Here is a 26,745-nt window from a genome sequence, read left to right as displayed (position 1 = left end):
ATGGTAATTCATATTTACAAAGTGTTTTTCTTCCTTTTTTAATTCTTTTTTTCCTCAAATTTATTTGAAGAAACAGAACAAGAATCAGAAAAACAATACAAAAAAATGAAACAAAAAAGAAAACATCATGTACCCAATAATATTATCAGGAGGATTCAAAATATATAACAACAATTTACCAGTCCAAGAAAGATATATATATTAGAAGAAATTATATTCATGAGTGTCCATCTTTTCTTCCTTGTAAATTGTTCTCTTATTCTCTGCAGGACACCTTTTTTACTATTTACCTTTTACCTTTACTATTTACCTTTTTATCTTTTACTATTTACCTATTACCTTTTCTCCCTTTTCATTTCCACCACTACCCCAAAGTAGGCTATAGTTTAAAAAAATATATATAGATATATATAGATATATATAGATATATATATATGTAGATATATAGATATATGACTGTATATGTGGGTGTATGTATACACATATACATACACCCACATATACAGTCATATATCTCCCTTTCATCCTTCCTACCACCCCCAAGCAAGCTAAAGTTAGGAAAATATATATTTATGTATACATATGCAGATATATACATACATATACTTACACACACACACACATACACACATCTTTCCTATCCCTGCTTACTCATTAAATTCAGTTCCACAACTTGGCTTACTATTATTTAACCTTTCCCCACACAGAGATCCCTCCCTTGTCTTCTTCCCTCACCTTTTGCTTCCCCATTCACCTATCCCTCCCTGCTTATTTCTTTATAGATTTTGGAGGAGGCTATACCCTTCATGAAATATATGTAGTGTTACCTATTTAGCCCATTCCCAATGTGAGTAGGTTTTCAGAAGTATGAGCCCTCCTTCTCCCCTCTCCCTTATGCCTCTATGACTATTCTTCCTCTGCTCCTAATTTGTAGAACATGATTACAATTTTTACCTTTACTCTGTCAATTTTTTTTTGAGCTTACCCTTTAAGAAGAGTATTATTAAACAATAAGGTATACATTTTTCTTGTAAAACAAAAACAAAAACAATTTATCCACGTGTACATACTTTGTCCATGTTGAGTTCTTTAAAATTGCTCTTTAATATTGGCTCTTATGTTAAATTTTCTGTTAAGTTCGGGTTTGCTGGAGAGACTTACATGAGTTGATGCTGAGTGAAATGAGCAGGGCCAGGAGATCATTATATACTTCAACAACGATACTATATGATGACCAATTCTGATGGATGTGGCTCTCTTCAACAATGAGATAAACCAAATCAGTTCCAATGGAGCAATAATGAACTGAACCAGCTATGCCCAGCGAAAAAACTCTGGGAGATGACTAAGAACCATTACATCAAATTCCCAATCCCTTTATTTTTGCCTGCCTGCATTTTGGATTCCCTTCACAGGCTAATTGTACAATATTTTAGAGTCTGATTCTTTTTGTACAGCAAAATAACAGTTTGGTCATGTATACTTATTGTGTATCTAATTTATACTTTAATATATTTAACTTTATATTATACTTTAATATATTTAACTACTGGTCATCCTGCCATCTAGGGGAGGGGGTAAGGGGAAGGAGGGGAAAAATTAGAACAAAATGTTTGGAACTTGTCAATGCTTGTCTATAGATATGATCTCAACACCTACGGTCATTTATTGTAGATGCTGATAAGTCTTGTACAATTCTAATTGTAGCTCCAGCATATTTGAATTTTTTCTTTTTTTGCAAAATTTTCTCTTTGATTTGGGGTGTTTGAAACTTGGCAATAATATTTCTATGTCTTTTCCACAAAGGATCCTTTTGAGGTGGTGATTGTTGGATTTTTTTCTATTTCTACTTTTCCCTCATGTTTTATTACTCCAGAAAATTTTTCTAGGATTATTTCCTGCATTATTGTGTTAAGATTCTCTTTTTGGTCACAACTTTCTGGCAGTCCAATTAATAATTATATTTTTTCTTCTTGATCTGTACTCCAGATCTGTTGTTTTTCTTATGAAATGTTTCATATTCTGTGCTATTTTTTCATTCTTTATATTGTTATTTATTGGTCTCTCATTGCTTCACTGGCTTTCCCTTGCCAGATTCTAATTTTCAAATAATTATTTTCATCTTTGAGACTCGGTACTTCCTTTTCTAATTGTTTAACTTTTTTTCCATAATCTTGTTTTTCTTGATTTTAATTTTTTTCTTTAGCTTTTCCTCAATGTGTCTCATTTGATTTTTTAAATGTTTTTTGAGTTCTATAAATTCTTTCTGGGCAGGGAATCATTTCAAAGTGTCCTCCTCTAAAGATGAATTCTGGTCTTCCCTATTTTCATAATATGTTTCAATGGTGGGATTCTTTGCTGATTCATTTTTTTAAATAAGAGGTATTAAAGTATCTCTAATCCTGGGGTGGGGGTGGGGGGATGGTGCCTCAAACTTTCCTTCAGCTCTCCACTCTAATCAGGAATCCCAAATCAAGAGCTCTACCCTCCTGCAAGTGCCTATAGTCAGCAGTATCCTCCTGCTCTACTGTTTCTGCACTTCCCCCTTTACCCTGAGACACAGGAATGTGTCTCAGCAGCACAACGGGCCTGGAACCCCCAATCTGAGGTTTGCTCAGTCTTCCCGAATTCAAACCCAAATTCTACAAATAGTCAGAAAGTAAAAGTCTTTAGATTTCTACAGAAGCTCCAGCTTGAGGAACCCCTACTTGATGTTTTTGCAGACCAGGGGTGTTTTGTACTTCAGAGAGGTTAATCCTAGTCCAGGGTTTTGTCAAGTTGTGTCAAGAGGACCCCTGTCCTGTTCCAAGTTTTCTTGTTTTTTTTTTTTTCACCAGTCTACGTTCACCTTGAAGCACAAATTTGTTCTATTTGTGGGGAAAATCGGGAGAGCTTGAAGTTTACCAATCTACTCCATCATCTTCCCAGAATTTTCCCCTATAAAGTATTTTGCTTTGCAAAGCATCCTCCTCTCAACAATCCAGTTATATATAGTGCAAGATTCATTATCCTTATTTCTTAAATAATTTGCTTGCCTATGACCATATAGTTAATAAGTAGTGTAATGCCTGTTTCCCTGCCTCAGTTTCCCTGAATTATGCTATGCCCTGAATAAAACTATGGCCTTCCTGACCATTTGGGTTGAGAGAATTAAAATCTCAAAGTTCTGACCATTTTATATTCCAAAGAGTCATAAAACTCTAGGGGGCTTATCTCAAATGCCTGCTGGGATTTGCCCCTCCTACTCCTGTCTCCTGCCCTCGACACCTCCTTATCTTGACCCCCATCCTCTCTGGAATAAAGTTATGATCCTTTCTTGGATCAGCCCTCCCCCCTTGCCTTTATTTTCCCTTATAGGTGGAGTCTTATAAAAGGTCTGTGTCTTAATTGCTAGGGGGTTGGACATTTTTTGGACAAGAGTTCAGCTAGCCCAAATTCTCCACTATTAAAATATTAAAAATTAATCTCTGTCTTGCCCCAGTTTCTCCAGCATTACACACATGACATCCCAGTGAATTAAGATCTGAGAGCAAGATTAGAGATTAGAGAATAGCAGGCCTCTGTGGGATGCCTTGAGCTGGCTGGACTGGATTCTATTAGGGAAGTGGGCCCTTGGTTTCTTCCAGAACCCCACAGAGAGACTGATTCCAGCCACAGCAAGAACCCACCACTGACACCTCTATTTCAGCTGCAGTGGAGAACTGGTTAAAAATCCTCCAGAAGTGAATTTTCTGTTCTTTTTGGGTGCTAGCACTTTGGATCCCCAGATACAATTGGGCTGACAAACCATATAACTTTGGAAAGTGCCAGTGGGACGCCATGAGGCACTATTTGATCTGGGTGACTTTGGACACAATTCTGAGTGCTTTTTAAGCACTATTTGGTCTGGGTGCCTTTGGGCACAACTCTGGGTCCTTTTCAAGCACTATTTGGTTTTGGGTGCCTTTGGACAACAAATCTGGGTGCTTCTTAGCATAAATTTGGGTGTTGATTAGCACACTAAGTGCCATCTGATACATTTAGTTTTGAATTTTTTTTTTTAGAGACAAGACAATGCATCTGGGCACTTCTCTAATCTCAATTTGGGGTTTGGTTTACTCTTGAAAGAAAAATAAGGGGTAATTGATACTCCTAAGATATCAGGAATTCATCCCCCTTTTTATAAGCCTATCTGTCAATTCAGTCACAATTCTGCTTCAAAGGCAGAACTCTACTTAACTCTACCTTCTTAATCATTTTTCTGAAACGTGCAAATATCACGATTATGGATTATCATAGAGAAATAAACTAAAAATGTTTTGCCAGAATGAGTGGCCTTTCTTTGGGGTGGGATGGCCACCAGAAGGCACATATGATAAGACACATACTACAGGCAGTGTACTATTAGGTCCGGGCCAGCTTCCTGGAGGGCCTCAGGATCAGTCAGAGTCAGGATCAATCAAAGTCCTTGATCTTTAGGGGGAGAAGTGAAGGAGGCAAGCAAGCTGTGAGGCAAGCAAGCTGCCAGGCAGCTTGCCAAAGATGTATCCTGGATTCTGGAGTCCAGCATCTCCAGCCTCTCTCCTCCTCAACCTGCAGCCAAGTGCCCCAGACTTCTCTCCTTCAGACTTCCAATCCTAGCCTATGATTACCTCACCACCAAACATTGAGCAAGCATCAATCATGAGAAGAGCCATCATATTACCATATCATCTAAGTATATGCTTATAGAACCATTATCTCACATCTGAATAGATAATTAGTCTTAAGTGCTCTGCTGTCTGATTCAAGTACACCTTTTCAGAGTTTCAGCTTCTACAATGCACAAATTGTCACTGGTAAATCTGGCCATCCAGATCAGTATCCCTATATTGATGACTGGCTGCAAATCGTTTCTTACCCCCCTATACCCCTTCCTGGCTGAGGGCTGAGACCATGAAAAATGGTATTTACATTTAGGTCACCCAGGCTGCTGGGACAGACAAGGAAGGTCATAAATTACTGGGCACTCAAGCAAAACCGGAAAAAAAAATCTTACAAGGACTCTTCTGAAGATCCCCTAGATAATCCCCCTCCCCGTCTATATCTGGGTTCGGGCCTGTATCTACCCTTGCCTGGACCCTCCCCATACCCAACTGAATTGCCACTTGAAAAACTCAAGCTTCTTGAGACTTGCCCTTCTGCACCAATTCTTTTGTCGGCTTCTCTTTTGCTCTTTTCCCCCTTTCCTCCCTCCTTTCCTCCTCCTCCCTGCAATCTCCACTCACAGGAGCTTCATAGCACCAGAACAGAAATACTGGCACCAGCCCCATTGTCCCCTGCCTCCCCTGTTTGTCCCTTTCCACCTTCACCTTCACTACCTCCTCTATAACCCTCTTGTACCCAAGGCAGAACCCCATATAAAGCTTTGGGACCTGTCCAGCCACCCACCCCCACTCCACACCTGCCTTCCATCCCTATTCCCTCCATCCCCGCCCCCAAGTCCTCCCAAAGTCAGTTTTGCCACTAAGGGAAATGGTGAAACTGGAGAAAGTGCCCTTTCTGGTTTATGTCCCCTTTTCTACAAGTAATATGTATAACTGAAAAGGCCAAAATCCTCCTTTTTTGACAAGTCTATGGCTTGATTTACTTCCTTGAATCTGTTTTTCATACCTACCTACCCACATGGGACGACTGTCAGCAACTTCTCACCACCCTTTTCACTAATAAGAAGGATAGGATTCAACTTGAGGTCTAAGAAGGCTGTTCTTGGACCTGGAGGGGGATCAGTATAAGAGTATCATAATCAGGCAGAAGCTAGTTTTCCCTCTAAGAGGTCTGACTGGAACCCCAACTCCCACCACAGGATTGTCTCCTTATCATAAGATTCCTTCTCCAAGATCTTAAAGCTGCATCCCAAAAACCTAATTAACATGACAAAGATTTCTGAGGTTGTGCAGAGTTCAGATGAATCCCCTGGTGCTTTTCTACAACATTTACATGAGGCTTGCCAAATTTAAAGTACAATTGATCCTGAGGCCCCTAAGAATTATAAATCTGTGAATATCACATTTGTTAGTCTGCCCCAGATATACATCAGAAGTTACAGAAGCAGGAGGAATTTGAGGGCGTGAATATAGTCCAATTAGTTGAGATAGCTCTGAAAATTTTTAATTAACCCTTGACACACACTGGTTGAGGAAGTGGGTAAGCAGTACACTAGAACAGTTGTAGCAGTCTATTGTAAGGAAACTGGTCATTGGAAAAACAAATGCCTGGAACAACATGGACCCAAGAATGTTTTCTCCCTTGTAGGGGTGGCAGGAAGGAACCCTGCTTCCCTCTCCCTCGACCCGGGGAACCTAAGGTTTGCTTATATATTGGGAGTCAACCTGTCGATTTTCTGGTTGATCTGGAGCCACTTACTCTGTTCTTACAAGACTCATTGATCCAATATCTTCAAAATCCACCTCCATACAAGGTGCTACTGGTCAAATTATTTCTTATCCCTGGACTACTGAACGTATAGTCCATCTAGGGCATGGTACGGTCCCCTCCTCCTTACTAGTCATGCAAGACTGCCCATATTCCCTTCTTGGAAGGAATTTGCTTCAAAAGTTTCAGACAACTATTTCCTTCTCTGAGGACCAGGCTTTTCTGACCCTAAATCCTGCTAGTCCAAAATATCTTCTTGTCACCCTACCCCTCCAGTATGAACATCTCTTGGTGGCCTCTTCCCCGCCACCCTCTTCTGCTCCCTCCCCTCTTCTCTCTCAGCTACAGGCAGATTTCCCTCAGATATGGGTGAAAAATAATCCTCCAGGCATGGCTTCCCATCATGCACTAGTGGTTGTATAACTTCTGGCCACTGCTTCCTCTGTATCTTTCAGACAGTATCCCATGTCACAGGAAGCCCTCCTGGGTGTTTCTGTCCACGTTAACTGATTGAAAAATGCTGATATTCTAGTTGCCTGCAATTGCTGTTGGACCACTCCCCTTCTTCCAGTTAGAAAGCCTGGATCTGTGGACTTCTGCCCAGTTCAGGATCTTAAGGAAATAAACAAACAAGTTATTATCCATCCCACAGTTCTCAATCCTTATACCTTGCTCAGCCTGTTACTTTCCAGTCATACTATATTGTATGTACTATCATCAACTTCAAGGATGCTTTCTTTTTGCTACCCCTTGAGTCGGTTAGTCAACCTGTATTCACTTTCCAGGGGATAGATCCCCAAGAGGGATTCTCAGGGCAGCTCACTTGAACTAGGCTGCTATAGGGTTTCAAAAACTCCCCCACCCTTTTTGATGAAGCTCTCTATCTCGATCTCCAACTTTTCCACAGGAACATTCTTATTGACCTTATTCTTGCTGCCCCCATTGAGTCCCTCTGCTCGAAAGCTAACTTTGGCAACTCCTACAATCCCTTGGCTACCAGTTAAGACCTTTTTGAGGTCTTTTATCTGGAATACATTCTTAAATCTGGGCACTGCTCCCTGTCTTCTGAACATATCCAGGCTATCTTATCTATCCTAGTCCCTTCCACTAAAAAGCAGGTCCATGCATTTCTGGGGACAGCCTCCTTTGGACTCCCTCCTTTGCTGAGATAGCAAAACCCCTTTACTCCACCACAGCAGGATCCGGTTCCCTTGTCTAAGGTTTTCCTGAACAGGCTGTCTTTGATCACCTCAGGACCCTCTTACCAAGACCCTCACCCTAGTTCTTCCTAATGTCACAAAGGCCTTTCATCTTTTCTTGGCAGAGGCTAGAGGTATTGCAAAGGGAGTTCTCAAACGCTTGGTCCTTGGTGTCATCCTATCACTTATCTCTCTAAGCGCTTGGATTCGGTAGCAATTGGGTGGTCTTTTTGCCTAAGGGCTGTGGCAGTCTCTCTCTCTCTCTGCCCCTCACTCTGTTGAGGCTCTCCTCAGGTCTGCCCCTGACCAGTGGCTCTCTAATGCACACAACCACCCACTATTAGGCTCTGCTTCTCAATCACTGTTGCCTCACTTTCTCCAAAACATCTGTCCTAAATCCTGCCCCCTTTCCTTGTTCTGACCTGGCTCCCGTACATGACAGCTTGCAGCTTCTTGACGAGGCCCAGTCAGTGAGGCCCAACCTTTTAGATACCATACTTGGAAAACCCTGATCTGAGTCTTGTTTTGAAGGACACCCATGTTCCTAGGGCAGTAGTGGTGGAATATTCTTCTCTCTACTCTGTGGTCTTCTTTCCTCTCTTCTGGGTCTTCCCACCAAAAGGCTGAGCTCTTTGCCCTGACTCATGCCCTGCGCATAGCAGAAGGGAAATTCACTGACAGCCATTATGCTTTCACAACAGCCCTCACTAGACTCTATTTGGTTACCCCTTTCTGTTGCTATTGTCATTGTCCAGGTCACCAATACGGTGAGACAATGGAAACAGTGAGAAATCCAGCAGCTGATGCAGCAGCCTGGTACACAGCCACCTCCCCACTTCTTCTCTGGCCCTGGCCATTCCCCCCCTTACCCTGTGCCTATGTACTCTCCTTCAGAAAATTCCTTTGCCTCTGAAAATGGGAACTAATGCTCCAGTTTTGGTCTTCCAGTGGCCATAGGGTCTGATAATGGCCCTGCCTTTGTTGCAAAAATATCACAAGATATCAGCAGAGCACTGAGTATAGAATGGAAACTTCACTGTGCATACAGACCAAAGACTCTGGGCAAGTGGAATGAATAGAACATTAAAGAATTTCTTACAAAGCTTGTCTTAGAAACCCAAAGGGGAGGGTCCCTGGTGGTACCTAGAGGACAAAATTTTTATTCCACAAGCATTAAGCAGCATACTGGTGAAGGACTTGCACGATTTCACTCATTTGAACAAAAAGAAAATGCGTCAGCATTTATATATATTTATATATTTATATAATTTATACAATTTATTATATAAAGGATGTCAGCCAATTGATCAGAAGCTATATACATACATACATACACACATATATGTGTGTGTGTGTGTGTGTGTGTGTGTGTGTGTGTGTGTGTGACACCTGTCCCCAAGTGAATGAAAAAAGAATTTAAAAGGCCCATGTGGGAATCAGGTTTAAGGGAAATATCCCGGGGGAGAGATGGGAAGTAGATTATACTGAGATACAGCCATCAGTAACAGGGTACAAGTACCTCTTAGTTTTTGTAAATACCTTTTCAGGGTGAATAGAGGCCTTCCCCATATGAAATGAAACAGCTCTTACAGTGGTTAAAAAGATACTAAATGAACTGATGCCCCGTTTTGGTCTTCCAGTGGCCATAGAGTCTGATAATGACCCTGCCTTTGTTACAAAAATAATCACAAGGAATCAGCAAGGCACTAGGTATACTATGGAAACTTCATTGCTCATACAGATCACAGAGCTCTGGACAAGTGGAAAGAATGAATAGAACACTTAAAAGAGTTCCTCGTAGAGATCCAGAACTCTGGAGAAGTATACTTGAAACAAGGTGTTAACTCAGAAGAATAGATGAGACAATGGTTATCTAGTTTACATATACTTAGTACTTAGCATGGTATGTAAGAGTTCTCTAGTTCACACATATTCAGTATACTGTAGTGATGTAATTGTAATAGGGTATATAAGTACTGGGGACAGGAAGTCAGACACAAGTCAGACTAGCAGACTGGCAGACTGCTGAGGGAGACTGAGTCAGACTATGACACATGCAGACTGTGTAAGAGACAATAAAGACTTTAGACTCTATTTTTGTCCATTCTCGGGGTGTCTATGCTGCTGAGACCAAGGCCCTTCTGGAGGATCTTCAGAGAGCTAGTCTGAACTTTACAATTCCTTACAAAGCTTGTCTCAGAAACCCAAAGCTCCTGGATATCCCAATGCTGCCATTAGCCTTGTTTAGAAGTAGGTGCACCTCCCCCCCCACCCCGGCCCCCTTTGAAGACTCCCTTTGAAATTCTGTTTGGGAAACTGCCACCTATCTTACTCTTGGTCAAAGAGGACATAACTGCTGAAATCTCCAACTCCTCCCTTATCAAGTTCTTACAGGCTTACAGAAAACCCAAAAAGACATTTTGCATCTTGCCTGGGAGGGTCTTCTTGTCCCTGTTACGGAGCCTGCTCATCCATTCCAGCCTGATGATGCAGTTCTGATAAAGAAACTTTCTACCACTGGTCTTGAAGCCAGCTGGAAGGGACCTCATACCGTAATCCTCACCATGTCAACCACTGTAATGGTTGAGTCCATCCCCTCCATTATAGCAGCAATTACCACAGAATGTTAAGAAGAAACTAGTTGAAGACCCTGAAACTGAGACAGGTCTGTTCTTCTGATCCTTGATTTCCCCTTAATCCCAAATGGACCTATGAGAAACATTGGGTGGAAAATCTTGGGGGATTTAGACCTTGTACTCATTGCCTTGCTAATACTATTTGAGATTGCCCTATTTGTCTGTATAGGGGCAACATCATTTTCTAAGGGGCCCCTCCAAACACAACATAAGGGTTTCCTTAATTCTCCTCCTTCTCCCTCTGCTTCCCAAAGCTTCAGGAAACCCACATATCCTGAAACGCACATGAACTATGACTTTTAGAGACTTGGAGAGAGGCCCCTCTTTTTCTGTCTCCTACTACTCAGGTTTAGAACTCTCTATGATAGTAGACCCCATCCTGGCTCCTTGCTTTCACTTTCAAGCCCCAGTGGCCTCTCCAGTCTGACTATATACCTCGATGGTGGGTGGTACTCACTCCCAGGGTACAAACTCCCAGTTTTGACCATCCAAACTTTTGATCAGCAGACCCAGATCACTCTGCAACCCTCCCTACACATTATCCTAATTATCCAGGCCCATCCCACCAAAAGTGGGAACAAGTCTTGAAGATTGACCCTTTGCTCCCAGCTACCCAGGGTAGCAGTTTTAAGTACAGCCATTACCTTTTAGTACACTCACTTCAAAGGGTCTCATGGGACCCCTGGCTGTCTTACTAGTCACTCCCCAACCCAGAACATTAGCCCTAGCTGACCCCATTTGGTTAACACCATCTTTGGCTAAATATCTGGTCCTAAATTTTTCTATCCTTCCTGACCCATCAATTCCAGCTGACAGCCCCCCGCCAAATCCTTTGGTCCCCACTCCATGCTTGATTTATTGCCAATAGTGTACCCATATTTGAACTCCACAAATCCCCAGTTAGATTGTGATTGCTGGCTCTGCTTTAACTCTGTACCCTCTTATTTTGTTGGAATTACCCTGGCAGACTCAGTTTCTAGGACCACTTCTCAATCTACCTGTTCTAGGGAATAACCAAAAATCACCCTTGGAAATTTCCAAGACACAGGTCCTGTTTTGTGACTGCTTTCATGAGTCTTTCTGATCTACTCTTCCAGTCTTGTAATCCCAGTTCCTTAATTAACATTTCAGCATCCTCAAAGGACATTGCAGTCTTGTATCAGAACGCTGCCGTGATGGCTTAAGTGTGCATGCTCTGATACCCTGCTCAGAAATCTGGATCCTTTCTGTATCCTGGTAGCGGTGTTCCCTGGCCTGTCTGTTCTTCCACAAGGGGATGTATGAAGTCTGGACTAGCTCCCTGGAGACCTCAGGAACAGCCGGAGTCAGGATAAGTAAAAGTCCTAGATCTTTAGGGGGGAGAAGTGAAGGATAAAATGCCACAAGCTCGCCACTAACCTTTCTTCTCCTGGTCCTGCAGCAAAGTGAAGTCCTCTGGCCTCTCTCACCCCACCCCCTAATCCTTACTTATAATTTTCTTAACTCCAAACATTGAGCCAGCATTAACTGTGAGAAGAGCAATTCCAAACATATGCTAACAGAGTATTGGCCAATAAGTAATTAGCCTTAAGTGCTCGGCTGTCTGATTCAAGTGCACCTATTCAAAGTTTCAGCCCTTTACAGGAATAGATAGAACCACTTCAGGTCTCATTTTTCCCCCTTGGAGTCTTATCAGATAGCGATGTACTATGCAACTCCTTCCCCTCATAGTAAGACTAGGGTTAGCTGGCACAACAGCCCTTAGCACCACTGCCCTCCTGATGGGCAGTTCTGGTTAAGCTGAGTTAAGTGCACAAATGACTACAGACCTAATTCACATTGAATCATCCATCTTGAAATTGGAAGACCAGGTTGATTCCCTATCTGAGATGGTACTCCAAAACAGCAGGGGGATTCACTTGCTATTCTTGCAATGATGAGGCCTTTGTGCCATCCTAAATGAGAAATGCTGCTTTTAGGCTAACAACTCTAGGATAATCAGGAAAAGTCTGACTCTTGGTCCATAAGAATCTTGAGTCTAGAAAACTGGAGCAGGGTCAGGGTTCGAATTGGTATCAGTCTCTGTTTAATTCCTTCCCATGGCTAACCATCCTTATCCCATCCCTTATAAGGCTATTGTTTCTCCTTCTCCTTGCCCTTGCCATAGGTCCTTGCATATTTTCTAATTTTATTCGATTCACTCCCAGATAGTGTCAGTCAAAATCATGGTGCTAAGACCTCCAGGTATCTGGGGAAAGATATTTCAATGATCTGAATACCCACTAGAGAGCGTGTGGAATGTAATGCCTCAGTTTCCCTGCCTCAGTTTTCCTGAATTGTTATGCCTCAGTTTCCCTGAATTATTATGCTATAATTTAAATAATTATAATAAATGTAATGCAATAAAATTATTATGAATAAAATTATTATGGCCGCCTCCCCGTTCTTGGCCATTAGGGCTGAATTAAAATCTTGAAGCTCTGACCACTTTACATTCCAAAGAGTCAGAAAATTCAGGTGGCTTATCTCAAATGCCTGCTGGGATTTGTCCCTCTAACTCCTGTCTCCTGCCCTCGACCATCTTATTTTGACCTTCATCCTCTCAGGACTAAAGTTATGATCCTTTCCTGGAATTATGGCTTACTCAGTGTTCTCCTCCCACCCTTGCCTTTGTTTCTTTTATAGCTGGAGCCCTATGAAAAAAATCTGTGTCTTAACTGCTAGGGAGTCGGACATATTTTGGAATTATGTCCAACTGGCTAGCCCAAATTCTCCATTATTAAAATATTAAAAACTAATCTCTGTCTTGCCTCAGTTTCTCCATCATTACAGTAGCAGTCATGGAGGATTCTGGGAAAATGGTAGAATAGGTTGTTAAGTTTTAAGCTCTCCAGATTTCCCTCACAAATAAAACAAATTTACACTTCAGGGTGAACATAGACTGGTGAAAAATCAAGAAGACGAGGCAGAACAAGGGTTCTCCCAATCCAACTCAAGAAGATATGGAGGAAGACATTAACCTATGTGAAGTGCAAACACCTCCAGGCTAGCTCTATAGAAATAACTAGTGAGGAATGCTGGGTCTAGCTGATTTGCCTGAAGCCTTAGTAGGAACTTCCACCTCCAGGCTGGTGTGGAATAGAGGTCTGGATCTGGGAAGACTGAGGTTGAATGAACCTCGGTTGATTAAGAATGCCAGGTCCAGATATGCTGCAGGGACACGACTCTGAACAAGATGAAATAGCACACCTGTAAGTGAAGAGACAGAGGGGCAGGGACGCTGTTGGCTGTGGGCACTTGCTAGAGAGTGGAGCACTTGGTTTGGGGTTTCAGAGCAGAGGGGAGAATTGAAGGGAAGCTAATGGGACCATCCCCCATCCCAGGATTAGAGGTGCTTACAATAGTATCTCTAATTTAAAAAGAAGAAGAAGAAGAAAGAACTCCACCATAGAAACTTACATGGGAACAAAGACCAGGGTTCATCTTCAGAAGGACACTGAAATAAAAAGAGCTGCTTCTATCCCAAAGATTGAAATGGCACCCTGTCTGGAAAGAACTTATAGAAAAGCTCAAAAAAAGAATTTAAAAATCAAATGAAAGCAATTGAAGAAAAACTAAAATAAATAAATAGAAACCATCAAAGAAAAACAAGAAGATTATTTAAAAAGCTAATCAATTAGAAAAGGAGATACAGTCTCAAAAATGAAAATAACTCTATGAAAATTAGAATTGAGCAAGGGGAAGCCAGTGAAGCTAAAGAGATCAAGAAATAAAACAGAGTCTAAACAATGAAAAAATAGAACAGAATGTGAAACATCTTATAAGAAAAATAACAGATCTGAAGAATAGATCAAGAAGAGAAAATATAAGAATAATTGTACTGTCTGAAAGTTGCAACCAAAAAAAAAAAAAAAGAACCTTGACACAATAATGCAAGAAAGAATTCAAGAAAATTGTCTTGGAATATGAAGGGAAAGTAGAAATAGAAAAAAAAAAAAACACCACAAATCACCATTTCAATTAGATTCTTTGTGGAAAACACATAGAAATATTACCAAATTTCACAGATTAGAGAACAGTTTGCAAGAAACAAGAAAAAACAATTCAAATACACTAGAGCTACAATTAGAATTGTAAAGGACCTATCAAGCAGCCACAATAAAAAGACTGCAGGCCCTAAAATCAAAAGAACTAGGCTGTGGCCAAAAATATTATATTCTGCAAAATTATCTATAAAATTGAATGATAAAAATGGACATTCAATGAACTTGCAGATTCCTAAGGCTTTTTATCAACCAAACCCAAACTTAATAGAAAATTTAATATATAAGAGCCAATATCAAAGATCAATTTCAAGGAACTCAACATGAACAATTGCTTATTTTTTTTTAACATGGGGAACATATACCAAGTTTAAGAATGACATCAACAATAGGGTAACTCAAAAGAAAGTTTGGGACAGAGTTAAGGTAAAAATAGTAATTATGATGTACAAATGAAGTGCAGAGGAAGAATAGACATAGAGGCATTAGAGGGAAGAGGAAGGCTCATAGTTCTGAAAATCTATTCACATTGGGAATATATATACTATAAAGGGTATAGTACTCTGCAAAATCTATAAAGAAATAAGATGGGAGGGACGGGCAGATGGGGAAGCAAAGGATGAGGGAAGACGACAAAGGAGGGATCCATGGGGAGGAGGTGGAAAGAGGAAGGTTAGGTAATAGCAAGGCAAGTTAAGGAGCAGAATTAAAGCAAAGAGTCAACAGGCATTGAAAAGATATGTGTATAGGAGATGTGTGTGTGTGTGTGTGTGTGTGTGTGTGTGTGTGTGTGTGTATGATATATAGGTTTCACTCTATTAGAGACTAAAATCTACTCTCAAGTCTTTAGGTCTCAGATGTTTCTGAAATAATTGAAAAGAAAAAGTAGGGGTAGGAGAAAAGAATAATTCTACAATGAATACTTTCTTTCATAGATTCAGCACAAAGGAATTATACAGAACTTGTACCACCAACAAAGAAAAGCCCATTCAACCAAATTATCCATAATCACTGACACTCAATCACTCATTCTAAATGAGGTGTTAATAAATATATCCCAGTAGATACATTCCTCTATCCATTCAAAAAGTTGACACATATCTTCCAAAGAATGATGTAATCAAAATCTTGAACATGAGTTATAGTAATAATGATTTCTAAGATTCTGCATCAATGGATCATTAATAATTCATTTTTATCTTATTAGCATGAAGTGCATCTATAGGAAATACATCTAATAAAAATGTATGAAGATTTAAATTGATGTTAGTTCAAAGATAATTTGGAACTATATGAAAAACAAATGATAGTTAGCATTTATATGTATCTTAAGATTTATGAAGCACTTTTCAAATTATCTTGTTTTATTCCTACAAGCCTAGAGGCTAGGTGTTATTATTATCCTCATTTTACAGATAAGGAAATTGAGGTTGAGAGAAATTAAGTGACTTGGCAAGGTTCCCACAGCTAATCCATATCTGAGGCAGGATTTAAACTCAGGCCTTGCTCACTTCAGGTGCCGTGCTCTATTCAGACAGTCATCCAACTTCCTCAAAAGATAATTCAAAAGACCATGAAGCATTAGGAGAAATAAAGAAAAATATATATACCAGGAAAAAGAAAAGGACCCAAGAAAGAGCCTGAGGGCCATTCACAGTGAGAGGGTGAGATATGTGTGATTATCCAAACAAGAAGACTGAGGAATGTTCAGACAAGTAGTTCAACTATATTATAAATTAAATAACTTTTTTTGGACCAGCCATAAGTTGTTAGATGATTTTTATGGGGGAAAAAATGTGTTTGTATTCCTAGTTGCAAACAATTAATTCTAAATTGGGAGCTGCTTAGGTTCACACAGCTAAGATATATAGGCTATATTATATAGTTATTCAATTCTTTAATTTTAATAAGCTATCAAATAATTTAATTTGTGGCATACATTTTAATATCCAGCATTAAAAATCACTCATTAACTACAGTGATGTTTTAAAGAAAACCATGATGAGACAACAAAATAAATCTTTGTGAAGTACCCATTTTATAAAAGAAATAAAAGGACTGAATATCCACTACTAAGAAAAGCAACAAAATACATTATATTTCAATCTATCACAAAGCCTAAGATTCCAATTTCCTTAGACCTGTTTCTGGAGTTTACACAAACAGAATTGTTTTCCTGGGCTGTTCCCCAGATCCCAAAAAGTCTGTTTCTGTGCTTATTCTTTAAATCTTATCCAGAAGTCTGGCAAATAAATTCTCATCTTAGAACAGGTGCACTATGCCAACAAATCAGACAAGAAGTTTAACTGCAAACAGAATTAGCCAGGACTTAATTGCAAACAGAATTAACCATATCTTTATTGTTTCAAAAATTTCCATTTTGCAATGACCCTTCCCTGATCGTTATAGTTCCTTTTCTTGTTTGTTTGTTTGCTTTTTAAGGACAATTTTTATTATCTTTCTACCTCTAAATAAAGCAAAAAGGATTCTTTTTTCCCTTTCCCCTCCAGAGCTGAAGATACAAACTTTATTTTGTTCAAGCACAGTTATTAGGAGAACTAAAAGAATGTATTACTTCCAAGTCTTTATTCCTGGCAAGAATATTTGCAAATCACAATGGTACTTACAGGACTTCTGATCCATAAAAGGCAAATTCTTTTTTGCCAAGACAGATTTTCTACATGGCTTTTTTCCTGCTTGACTCCCCAATGTCCTTGCCTTGACTTTCTTTACTTTCAAATCATCTCCCTTTATTTCCAAGGAAAAGACTTTATTAGTAAGGTGACATTCTAACTTAATAGAGGACAAAAGGCACCAGGTACTCTGCCCTCGGTACATATTTTGCTTCTCAGATTCACCATGTGAGTCACATACTATTTTGGGACTCTCAAACAATGAATATATTTAAGTAATCAGGTAGCTTGGCTGAGCACCAGAAGGTAAAAATACTTATGGAACATGAAAGTGTACATTAGTTATAGTCTTTCCAAGAATCAACATTGTTTTTGACAGAGAAAACTATTCTCGAGACATAAAGTTATCTATGAACTTTTATTAATCATTTTGCTATTGACCTTGTCTCTGTTCTGCAGCACATTTTACTAACAAAATAACTGGCTATGAATCCTAACAATAACAGCCATATTTGCTATTTTAACTAATCAAAAATCTGTCTTTACCTTTCAGAATAGAAATGACAACATAAATTCAATTTGGTAGAGAAGGAATCAAGCAAGATTTTCTTTAGAATTATAGATCTCTGGTTGCAAAATTTGAGTCTTTATCATTCACTACTCCTTACATTGCACTCTGTCTCTCCCCTCAACCATTCTCCAAGTCTTTCAGTCTCTCCTTCCCGGTAGCTGCCTCACCTTTGCCCTAGTACATTATTCCTCCCTAGCCCTTAAACAGTGGTGACAAGCACTCTAGTCTCTACTTTAAACTGAAAAACATTAAGAAACAACAACTGTCCTCTTTCAGTTCTGAACCAGACTTTCCTTTTTGGGTTGGACAGTGACATTAGTTTACCCTGGGAGGTGAAAGTAGGAAAAACCCTCAGAAAAGAAGGAGGAATAAGGATAGATTCATTCCAGCCCCAATTCCTGATCTCAATCATCCACCTATTCAAAAGTGAGAAAGAGGAAAGGACTAAGCATTTATGCTTAGACAGGTAAAACAAATATCTCATTTTAGCCTCACAACAACTTTGGCAGGTTAGTGCTGTTATCTCCACTTTACAGTTAAGAAAACTGAGGCAAACAGAAGCTAAATGGCTGGCCCAGGATCACTCATTAGTCAGGGCCAAATTTGAACTCAGGTTTTCCTAATTCCAGGCCCAATGCTCTACTCACTGTTCTACCTAGTTGCCTCTACTCAGAAGCAATTCAAGTTGCTATTTATATTTGTAAAGTTCGTAAGTATTAGCTGGTTGATAAAAGTAGAAGCTCAGTTATATCACTGCTTCCTTGCCAGAATATGGAGTACCAGGACAGGCATAATCTTAAAAATAAAACCACATTTCCAAATCACTCTCTGAATCTCAGTTTTTAAATGGTTGGATGGGATGAATTCCTTCCAATTCTGTCTTGAAAAAGTTTTTAGTACTCAATGTCCTTATTTCTCTCTTCTAAACTTTCTGCAATGGCTTCTGACCACATCATTCAATTGAAACTCTTCTCTCTAAAATTATCAATAATTTCTTAATTGCCAGATTCAATGGCCCTTTTCTCACTGCTTACCTTTTTTGACTTCTTGGCAATATTTGATCTTGCTGGTCACATTTTTCCAGGATACTCTTTCCTCTCTGAGTTTTTGTGACACTGTCAGTCAATAAATCAACAAGTATTTATTAAATAATATTAATTCAGGGACTATGCTAAATGCTGGGAATACAAAGGAAGGCAAAAACAAAACAAAACAAAAACATAAGGACCCTTTCTTCAATGAACTCTCATTCTTTTTTTTTCTTTTTTTTTTGCTGAGGCAATTGGAGTTAAGTGACTTGCCTAGGATCACACAGCTTAGAAGTATTAAGTGTCTGAGACAGATTTGAACTCAGGGCCTCCTTTACTTCAGAGCTGGTGCTCTATCCACAGAACTCTCATTCTTAAGTGAAAGACAACATGCAAAAAAATTGGATATACAAAACACACAGAGTACACACACACACACACACACACACACACACACACACACTATACAACAAGATATATAAAGTATAAATGAAAGATAATCTCTAAGGGGAGAACCCAGAAAAGCCTCCTGAAGAAGATAATGCTTGAGCTCAGTCTTGAAAGTAGCTGGAGAAACCAGAAGGCAGAGGTTAAGAAATAGAGGATTCCAGGCATGAAGGACAGCCAGAGAAATGGCAAGGAAACAAGAGATGAAATGTCATGGTTGAGTAACAGCAAGAAGATTGATGTTACTGGATCATTGGGTATATGGAGAGGAATAAAATGAAGGGCAGCTAGGTGGCACAGTAGATAGACTATACTGCCAGGAAATATGAGTTCAAATTGGGGCTCATACACTAGTCAACTAACCCTGTTAGCCTCAGTTTCCTTATCTATAGCAAATGGCAAACTACTCCAATATCTTTGCAAGGAAAACCTCGGATGGGGTCATGAAGAGTTGGGCACAACTAAAACAATTAAACATCATTATCAAAATGTAAGAAGACTGGAAAGTTTAAAGGAGTCAGGTTCGAAGGGCTTCAAAAAATCAAAACAATTGATTGCAAACAATTAATGAATTTAGGATAAGGAGAAAAAAAAAACTGTCAAGGAGCAAGTCGGTGGCATAGTGGATAGAACATTGGCCCTGGAGTCAGGAGGACCTGAGTTCAAATCAGACCTCAGATATCTGATACTTATTAGCTATGCGAACCTTGGCAAGTTACTTAAAATCTCAATTGCCTCAACAACAAAAAAGAAAAAAATGTCAAAGGGGGAAAAAATCTTTGTATTAAATATCTCTGATAAAAGTCTATTTTCTAATATATATATATATATATATATATATATATACACACACACACACACATATGTATGTGTATGTGTGCATACATACATATAAAATTAACATAAACAAATAAGCTCAAGAGCCATTCCCCAAAAGATAAAGATAAATGGTCAATGGCTAGCAACAGTTTCCAAAAGAAATGGAAACTACCAATAGCCAAATCAAAACACACTCCAAATCACTAATAATAAGAGAAGTAAAAAATAATGTTGTGATTAAGACAACTCTGAGATACCACTACACATCTGTCAGATTGGCTAGAATGACAGGGAAAGATAATGGGGAATGTTGGAGGGGATGTGGGAAAACAGGGACACTGATACATTGTTGGTGGAATTGTGAACACATCCAGCAATTCTGGAGAGCAATTTGAAACTATGCTCAAAAAGTTATCAAACTGTGCATACCCTTTGATCCAGTAGTGTTTCTACTGGGCTTATATCCCAAAGAGATACTAAAGAAAGGAAAGGGACCTGTATGTGCCAAAATGTTTGTGGCAGCCCTGTTTGTAGTGGCTAGAAGCTGGAAAATGAAAGGATGCACATCAGTTGGAGAATGGTTGAGTAAACTGTGGTATATGAATGTTATGGAATATTATTGTTCTGTAAGGAATGACCAGCAGGATGAATACAGAGAGGACTGGCGAGACTTACATGAACTGATGCTGAGTGAAATGAGCAGAATCAGGAGATCATTATATACCTCAACAACAATACTGTTTGAAGATGTATTCTGATGGAAGTGGACCTCTTCGATAAAGAGAGCCTTAATTGATCAAAGATGGACAGAAGCAGCTACACCCAGAAAAAGAACACTGGGAAATGAATATAAACTGCTTGCATTTGTGTTTTTCTTCCGGGTTATTTATACCTTCTGAATTCAATTCTCCCTGTGCAACAAGAAAACTGTTCGGTTCTGCACACATACATTGTATCTAGGATATACTGCAACCCATTCAACATGTAAAGGACTCTTGCCATCTGGGGGAAGGGGTGGAGGGAGGGAGGGGAAAAATCGGAACAGAAGTGAATGCAAGGGGATAATGCTGTAAAAAATTATCCTGGCATGCGTTCTATCAGTAAAAAGTTATTAAAAATTAAAAAAAAAATAATGTTGTGGTTTCATCTCACATCTAACAAAGTGGCATAGATCACAAAGGATCAGTGGTAGAGATACTATAGAAAGAAAGTCCCATTGTTGACTCAACTGTGAATTGATCCAACCATTCTAGAAACAATTTGGAAGCTCTTCATATCCTCTGATCTAAATGCAGAGTATCTGGTCTCAATGGATAAAAATATCCTAGAATGCTCCCCCTAAAAATACACACATATTTATATCAAATACCTTTCTTTAAAATTTAACTTAAATTCAAATGGAACCAAATATATTCTTATAAACATTTTGTTTTTATATATAATACATGGAAGTTTTAATCTGTATGAAGAATAGTTTACTGTGAATTTCTTATCCTTGAAGTTTTCAAATTAACTTGAATTTGATAGCCCTCCTTAGTTCACACACAGTGAGAAGTTTGAGGTAATTACTGAAACAATGATAAAAGAAAGAGCAGGAATTTGATAAGTGTTCTTCAGTAAAGGGTGATCAAATACTTAAAATAATACTCTACCAAGAGCTGCCCCCAAAAAGATCCTTTAGAAGGGGAATTGTGATATGGATGTGAAGAGCAATCTGACAACTGTGAATTAACCTAGGGATGAACACAAAGTTCTACAAAACTGAAGCAAGTGTTGGAAGACAAACCTAAAAGAACAAACTCACAAATAAAATCTATTGGCCCAAATAGTAAAAAAGAAACAAACAAAAAAGATAAAATAGGCAATGTATTCTCTCCCCAAAATCATCAGGGAATTTTTTATTTAAAATACTACATGTAACATAATTTTGCTAAATTGTTTTTGAGGTACATGGACAAAATTACTTATCATAAATAATAATAATATGAAAACACTGATAGAGGGCTATTGGGTTTGCAAAATGCTTTTAAAATATCCAATTTTATTTTCTTAACAACCCTGAAAAATAGATGCTGTTATTATCCACTTTGGCAAATAAAGAAATTGATATGGATAGAAGTGACTTGCTCAGTAAAATGAGTACAGTTCATATAGCTAGTAAAAGTCTGAGATTAGATTTGAACTCAAGGTCATCTTAACTTTAGGTCCAGTGCTCTATCCACTTTGCCACCTATCTCCCTTCTAAAACCAGAAAGAACATGTCTAATGAATTATACATACATTATAGTAAGCTATAGGCCTGATTCATCTCACCTACAAAATTATAAGGATCAAATAGCACATTTTATTCACTTTCGCATTGACATAGCACCTGACACAGTACCTTTTGTGTTGAAGGCAATAGATCAAATATTAAATGAATCAGTTTAATTAATGAATCAATATTACACAGTATGCTCCCACTTTTTCAAATGGTATATCCCTATTTCTGGTATACTTAGATTCTATTTAGATCCATGATCCCATTAATTTGTTCCCTCCTCCACTGGAACAGATTATAAGCTTTTCACATATTCTTTTTTTGTATAATTTCTGTCTGTCTGTCTGTCAATGGGGGGAGCTAGGTAGTACAGTAGGTAGAGCCCAGATTCTGGAATGAGGAAGACTCATTCTCCTGAGTTTAAATCTAGCCTTAGACACTTACTAGCTATGTGATCCTGGGCAAGTCACTTAAACCCTATTTACCTCAGTTTCTCTTCTATAAAATAAGTTGAAAAGGAAAATGGCAAACTCCAGTATCTTTTGCCAAGAAATCCCCAAATGAGATATGAAAAATTGGACATGCCTGAAACAACTGAACAACATTTATAAATCATCCCTTCCTTTGGGTTCTTTTAACATTTCCAAGAATTTAATAGTACCAGTGACTGGAAGATGGAGCTTGTTCCAAGACACTATATATTCAGAGACCCACTTTTTCCCCAGGGTGGATTTCTGGCATAACACCCTGCACCAATGCCACCTCAGTGATTTCCTAGGATCAAGAAAAACTAAATTTAACTCAGGCACTAAAATTCCAAGTCATAGTTCCCTTCCAAGTAGATTGGCTATCTATATGTTCTTTCCTATTTTCACTAAACAAATGGCCTCAAATATATTTTTTATGATACTTTTCTGTGTAAATTACACCTGTCACATAATTTTTTTTCTATTATCTTTGGGACAACCCACATTTTTTGATTCTTCTGAAATTGATGCGGTGTTAATGGTAGAGAATTGGGGTGTGAAAATCCTCTCTGGTCGATGCAGGTCCAATGCAAAAGAATTCACAAACCCAAAATCTGGATGTGGCAAGAAAAGGGATTTTTATTGGCACTGAGATGCCAGCTTTGTTAGGAAGACAGGCTTCTTAGTGACAAAAGGTCCTATCAGGGAAAATGGCAAAAGTTAACATTAAGAAAAGGGCATCTTTACAGCAGGCAAGAGTCCTGGCAGGCAGCTGTGCCAAGAAGAGAGCTTCTTGGCAAAGCATAATCCGACTTCAGACTTCTGCAGAGATTTGGGATTCAAAATTGTGTTTTTATAATTAGTCTGAGGCTGGGGCTTCTATTCAATGCCCCCAGGCCTAGATTTCCAGTTGAAAAGAGAGTACTTATCTTGGAGTTTCAAGCCACTCAACAGGAATATCAGGCCCAGATCTCCAATTGAATGAGACCACTTAAGTTCGAGCTACTGGGAATGGTCCTGGGCTAATCTTCAACTCAATAGAGGATATAGCTACTCAATAGAGGGTGCAACTAGTCTGTGCCAAGATTTCCAACAGAATGAAAGCACCTAACTGCCCTGAAGGGTGGGTCACTGTCAGAAGAGAGTTTCAGAGTTCACCACCATTGTTTCCCCACAAGTCAAGGGGGACAGTTTCAGGGTTCACCCCCGTCAAAATCATGGCACTCCAAAATTTACGGCCATAATCTGAAACCCAAAGATATTATTGTTCAAAAAGTAATTTTTGTATCAATGAACCTTTTAAGGTTATTGAAGAACCTGTATTAATTCCCAAATATAATCCACTTTGATCTCTTTTTATTTGATTTTGTATCCAGATCATTGTACAGCAACAGCACCTGATCAGATTGTACATGCTAACTCCAATTGCATGTTTTCATTAAAGCAATATGCATTTTTCATCCAATTTGTTTTTCCAGAACAAGTAGTTTAACTACTTTCAAATGACAGTGGATTTCATGGGGGAGGGAGGAAGAATAATTTGTAGTATTATAGGGCTAGAGGCAGTTAGTGAATATTAACTTCAACATATATTAATTAAAAGAATAAGATCGCCTCTAATGTACTAACCTAGAATCTCAAAAGAGGATTCACAGAAGACATAAACAAAATTATATGAATGAAAAAGTGAAGAAAAAGTACCCACACCAATGACATATGTCTCTATAAATCATGTACTACATACAACTAACTGGGAGTAAGAGTACCAAAAAAGTAGAATGAGATCCTTGGAAGAATTAAAACTAAAAATATATGGCACTAGTTATGCAAGAAGAAATAAATAAACCCAGTTCTGACAAGTGCTGTAACCTGTTTAATTGCTATTGTTTTTTAAGCCAAAAAAAAAAAAAAAAGGAATGTTTGACATAACTAATCCTATTTTCATGAATAAGTAAAACTACATTATTTTGCCTTGTTAGCACTAACTAGGTCCTGGGTGAAAGCCTGAAGTATTGATAAGACTACTTCCTGAGGCAAGTAGGAAAGGGCACTGATGAGGATCAGCTACACCCTGTGGAGGTCTTGGGTAATCCCACCTCAATTCATGTAATCAGAAAGTCATTATAATGTCAAATCCTGCTCTCGCAGGTTAAATTTATCCTATAAATCTGTCCATGGCCCACTTCATCTTTGCTGAATCTTTTTTGGTTTAGTTGCTTATTTCTTCCCACATTTCCCCATGCTTCTTTAAGTATTTCTCCTTGTTATAGCTATCTATCTAACTCTTTGGATGCTAAATGCCTTTTAGGATTTAGCCTGCCAGTCAATGATATATTCCCACCTCATGGAGTACTACTTTTCTCTTAATTAATTGCCAGTTCCACTGGGGACCTTGTCTTTTCCAGTACTAATTGCTAACCCCTTTTCTTGCTAACTATATGTTATCCCAAAACAATTTCATATTTACTCCTCCTGGTATTTATTTTATCTTTTTATTTTGTCTGTAACTTCTCATAAATAAAGGAACCTTTTGGCAAAGAGAAAAACCCTTGTGAGTTCGTTAGATGTAAATTGCTACCAAATCCCATCATATGGTGCCAACTGCCAGACCTTAATTTCATCAGCACCACTCATTTTTTGAGGAGGAAATTTAACTTTTTTGATGTTCACTTTATATCAGAACTGATTTTTTTTTAACAGTACATTTTAACCCTGTTAACAGTTTTTTAAATCACAACATACCAAAAGTATCATCGGTCTTTTCCACGTTGTTAGTCCTATGATTCCAGAAAGGATCACCTGCAAAAGTAAATATGGATATGAATTTTTCTTTCAATAAAACAGTCCCTGTAATCTCTGAGATGTATTGAAAGAGATTGTAAAACTTTAAAATTTTCTAATAAAAAAAGTGTTGACACTGCTGCTCATTACAAAAAATCTGAGCCTTAGAAGACACTACCTTGACAATGTTAAGTATGCTATTTCACAAAATGCTATCTCCATTCCTCCACAATAGCCTTGTTAATTGGGTGTCTTTCCTTTTAAGCAAAACAGAACTACACAGATAGAAAGTGTTTCATTCTTCTCAAAAGTTTATTATAAAAGTCTTCAGCAACGATATCATAGGCTCATCGATTTAGACATGGGTAGAGGCTCTGTATTTCAGCTCTCTCTTTTTACAAATCAGAAAATTGATGCTGAGAGAGGTTGTGCCTTGGCCAGAATTATAAAGATAGTATGTATGGGTTGGACCCAAGTGTTTTTGACTCTAAATCCATCACTCCCATTTTTCCACACTGACTCTTAGGAAGGGGAACAGTGGGAACAGGATGAAGCTGGGTTAAATGGAAATGATTTTATGTTGTATTCTTTGGGGAAAAAATTCAATATTTCAATTAAGAAGAATCTAATTAAAAAGTCACAGTATTACTTCAATAAAACACAAGCTCAAAACTCAGGAAAAGGAGTCAGAGAATTTTTTTTTCTAAAACCTCAAACTAGAATCCACCTTGTGGATATTATAATTCTAAGCAGTTGGCCAATGAATCATAATGGAAATAGTTATTCAACCCCTTGATTACATTCCAGTCACTGTTCTAAACCCATTACCATTTTACAATGAAGTTTGGGCCACTTGTGGTAGGTTTTTTTAATTCGCACATGCTTTTTCTTGCCAAATCCAACAGTAATTCACTATTACCATTTACGAATAATAAAATTTTTATGTTTTTTTCCCCCAGAAAAGTTAAATATTCAAAAAGTCAAAAACACCCAAGAAAGTTTAATACACTATACACCTTCACAAATTAGGAGTAAATTTTACCACAGCATTAAATGGGACTTGACTAGACAAAGAACTCTGAAGAATAAAACGCCAGAGCCACAAGCATATAAGATACCAAAAAAGAAAGAAAAGAGCAAAGAAAGAGCTTTTTTTTTTTTAAGAGCTTACAAGTTTTTATAAAACATATAAGTTTTAAGAAACTTGTATGCATATTCCAGGAAGTTATTAACCAGCTTAAATTTTGAAACAACATATAGAAACTAGGACAAGATAATAGAGAATGAAGACAAAAGTATAATGTGGCCCTGTAAGAAGTGTTAGGAATACCAAAACTCAGGACAAACAGAATTGGTGATGAATGCTAAAGACAACAAAAAAGGATTTGTTTGTTTTTTTTTTTCCAGTCATTTTGGGGGCTAAAGGAATATCAAAAAAGGAACTAGACCTATAATCCAATTAAATGAGACAATGATAATGTACCATGGA

The 26,745-nt window shown here is 38.4% G+C and overlaps 1 protein-coding gene across 7 annotated transcripts in view; it reads right to left on the bottom strand.

Annotated features, from left to right (window-relative positions):
* The window catches only part of ENTREP1 (endosomal transmembrane epsin interactor 1), an 80,379-nt gene that overhangs the window by 38,966 nt on the left and 14,668 nt on the right, over positions 1-26,745 (bottom strand). For 6 of the 7 annotated variants that reach the window (XR_007947716.1, XR_007947715.1, XM_051961950.1 and 3 more), the window contains exon 2: positions 25,218-25,274. Coding sequence is in view for 4 of the 7 variants with exons in the window: in XM_051961950.1 (XP_051817910.1) it covers positions 25,218-25,274 (57 nt within the window). In the remaining 3 variants the exon portion in view is untranslated. Of the gene's footprint in view, positions 1-6,384; positions 7,006-8,014; positions 8,194-25,217; positions 25,275-26,745 lie in introns of those variants that run through there. The other variant, XM_051961979.1, reaches the window with a different exon arrangement.

Source organism: Antechinus flavipes, chromosome 1, assembly GCF_016432865.1.
Source record: "Antechinus flavipes isolate AdamAnt ecotype Samford, QLD, Australia chromosome 1, AdamAnt_v2, whole genome shotgun sequence".
NCBI lineage: Eukaryota > Metazoa > Chordata > Mammalia > Dasyuromorphia > Dasyuridae > Antechinus > Antechinus flavipes.
This window is presented reverse-complemented; position numbering and strand designations above follow the sequence as displayed.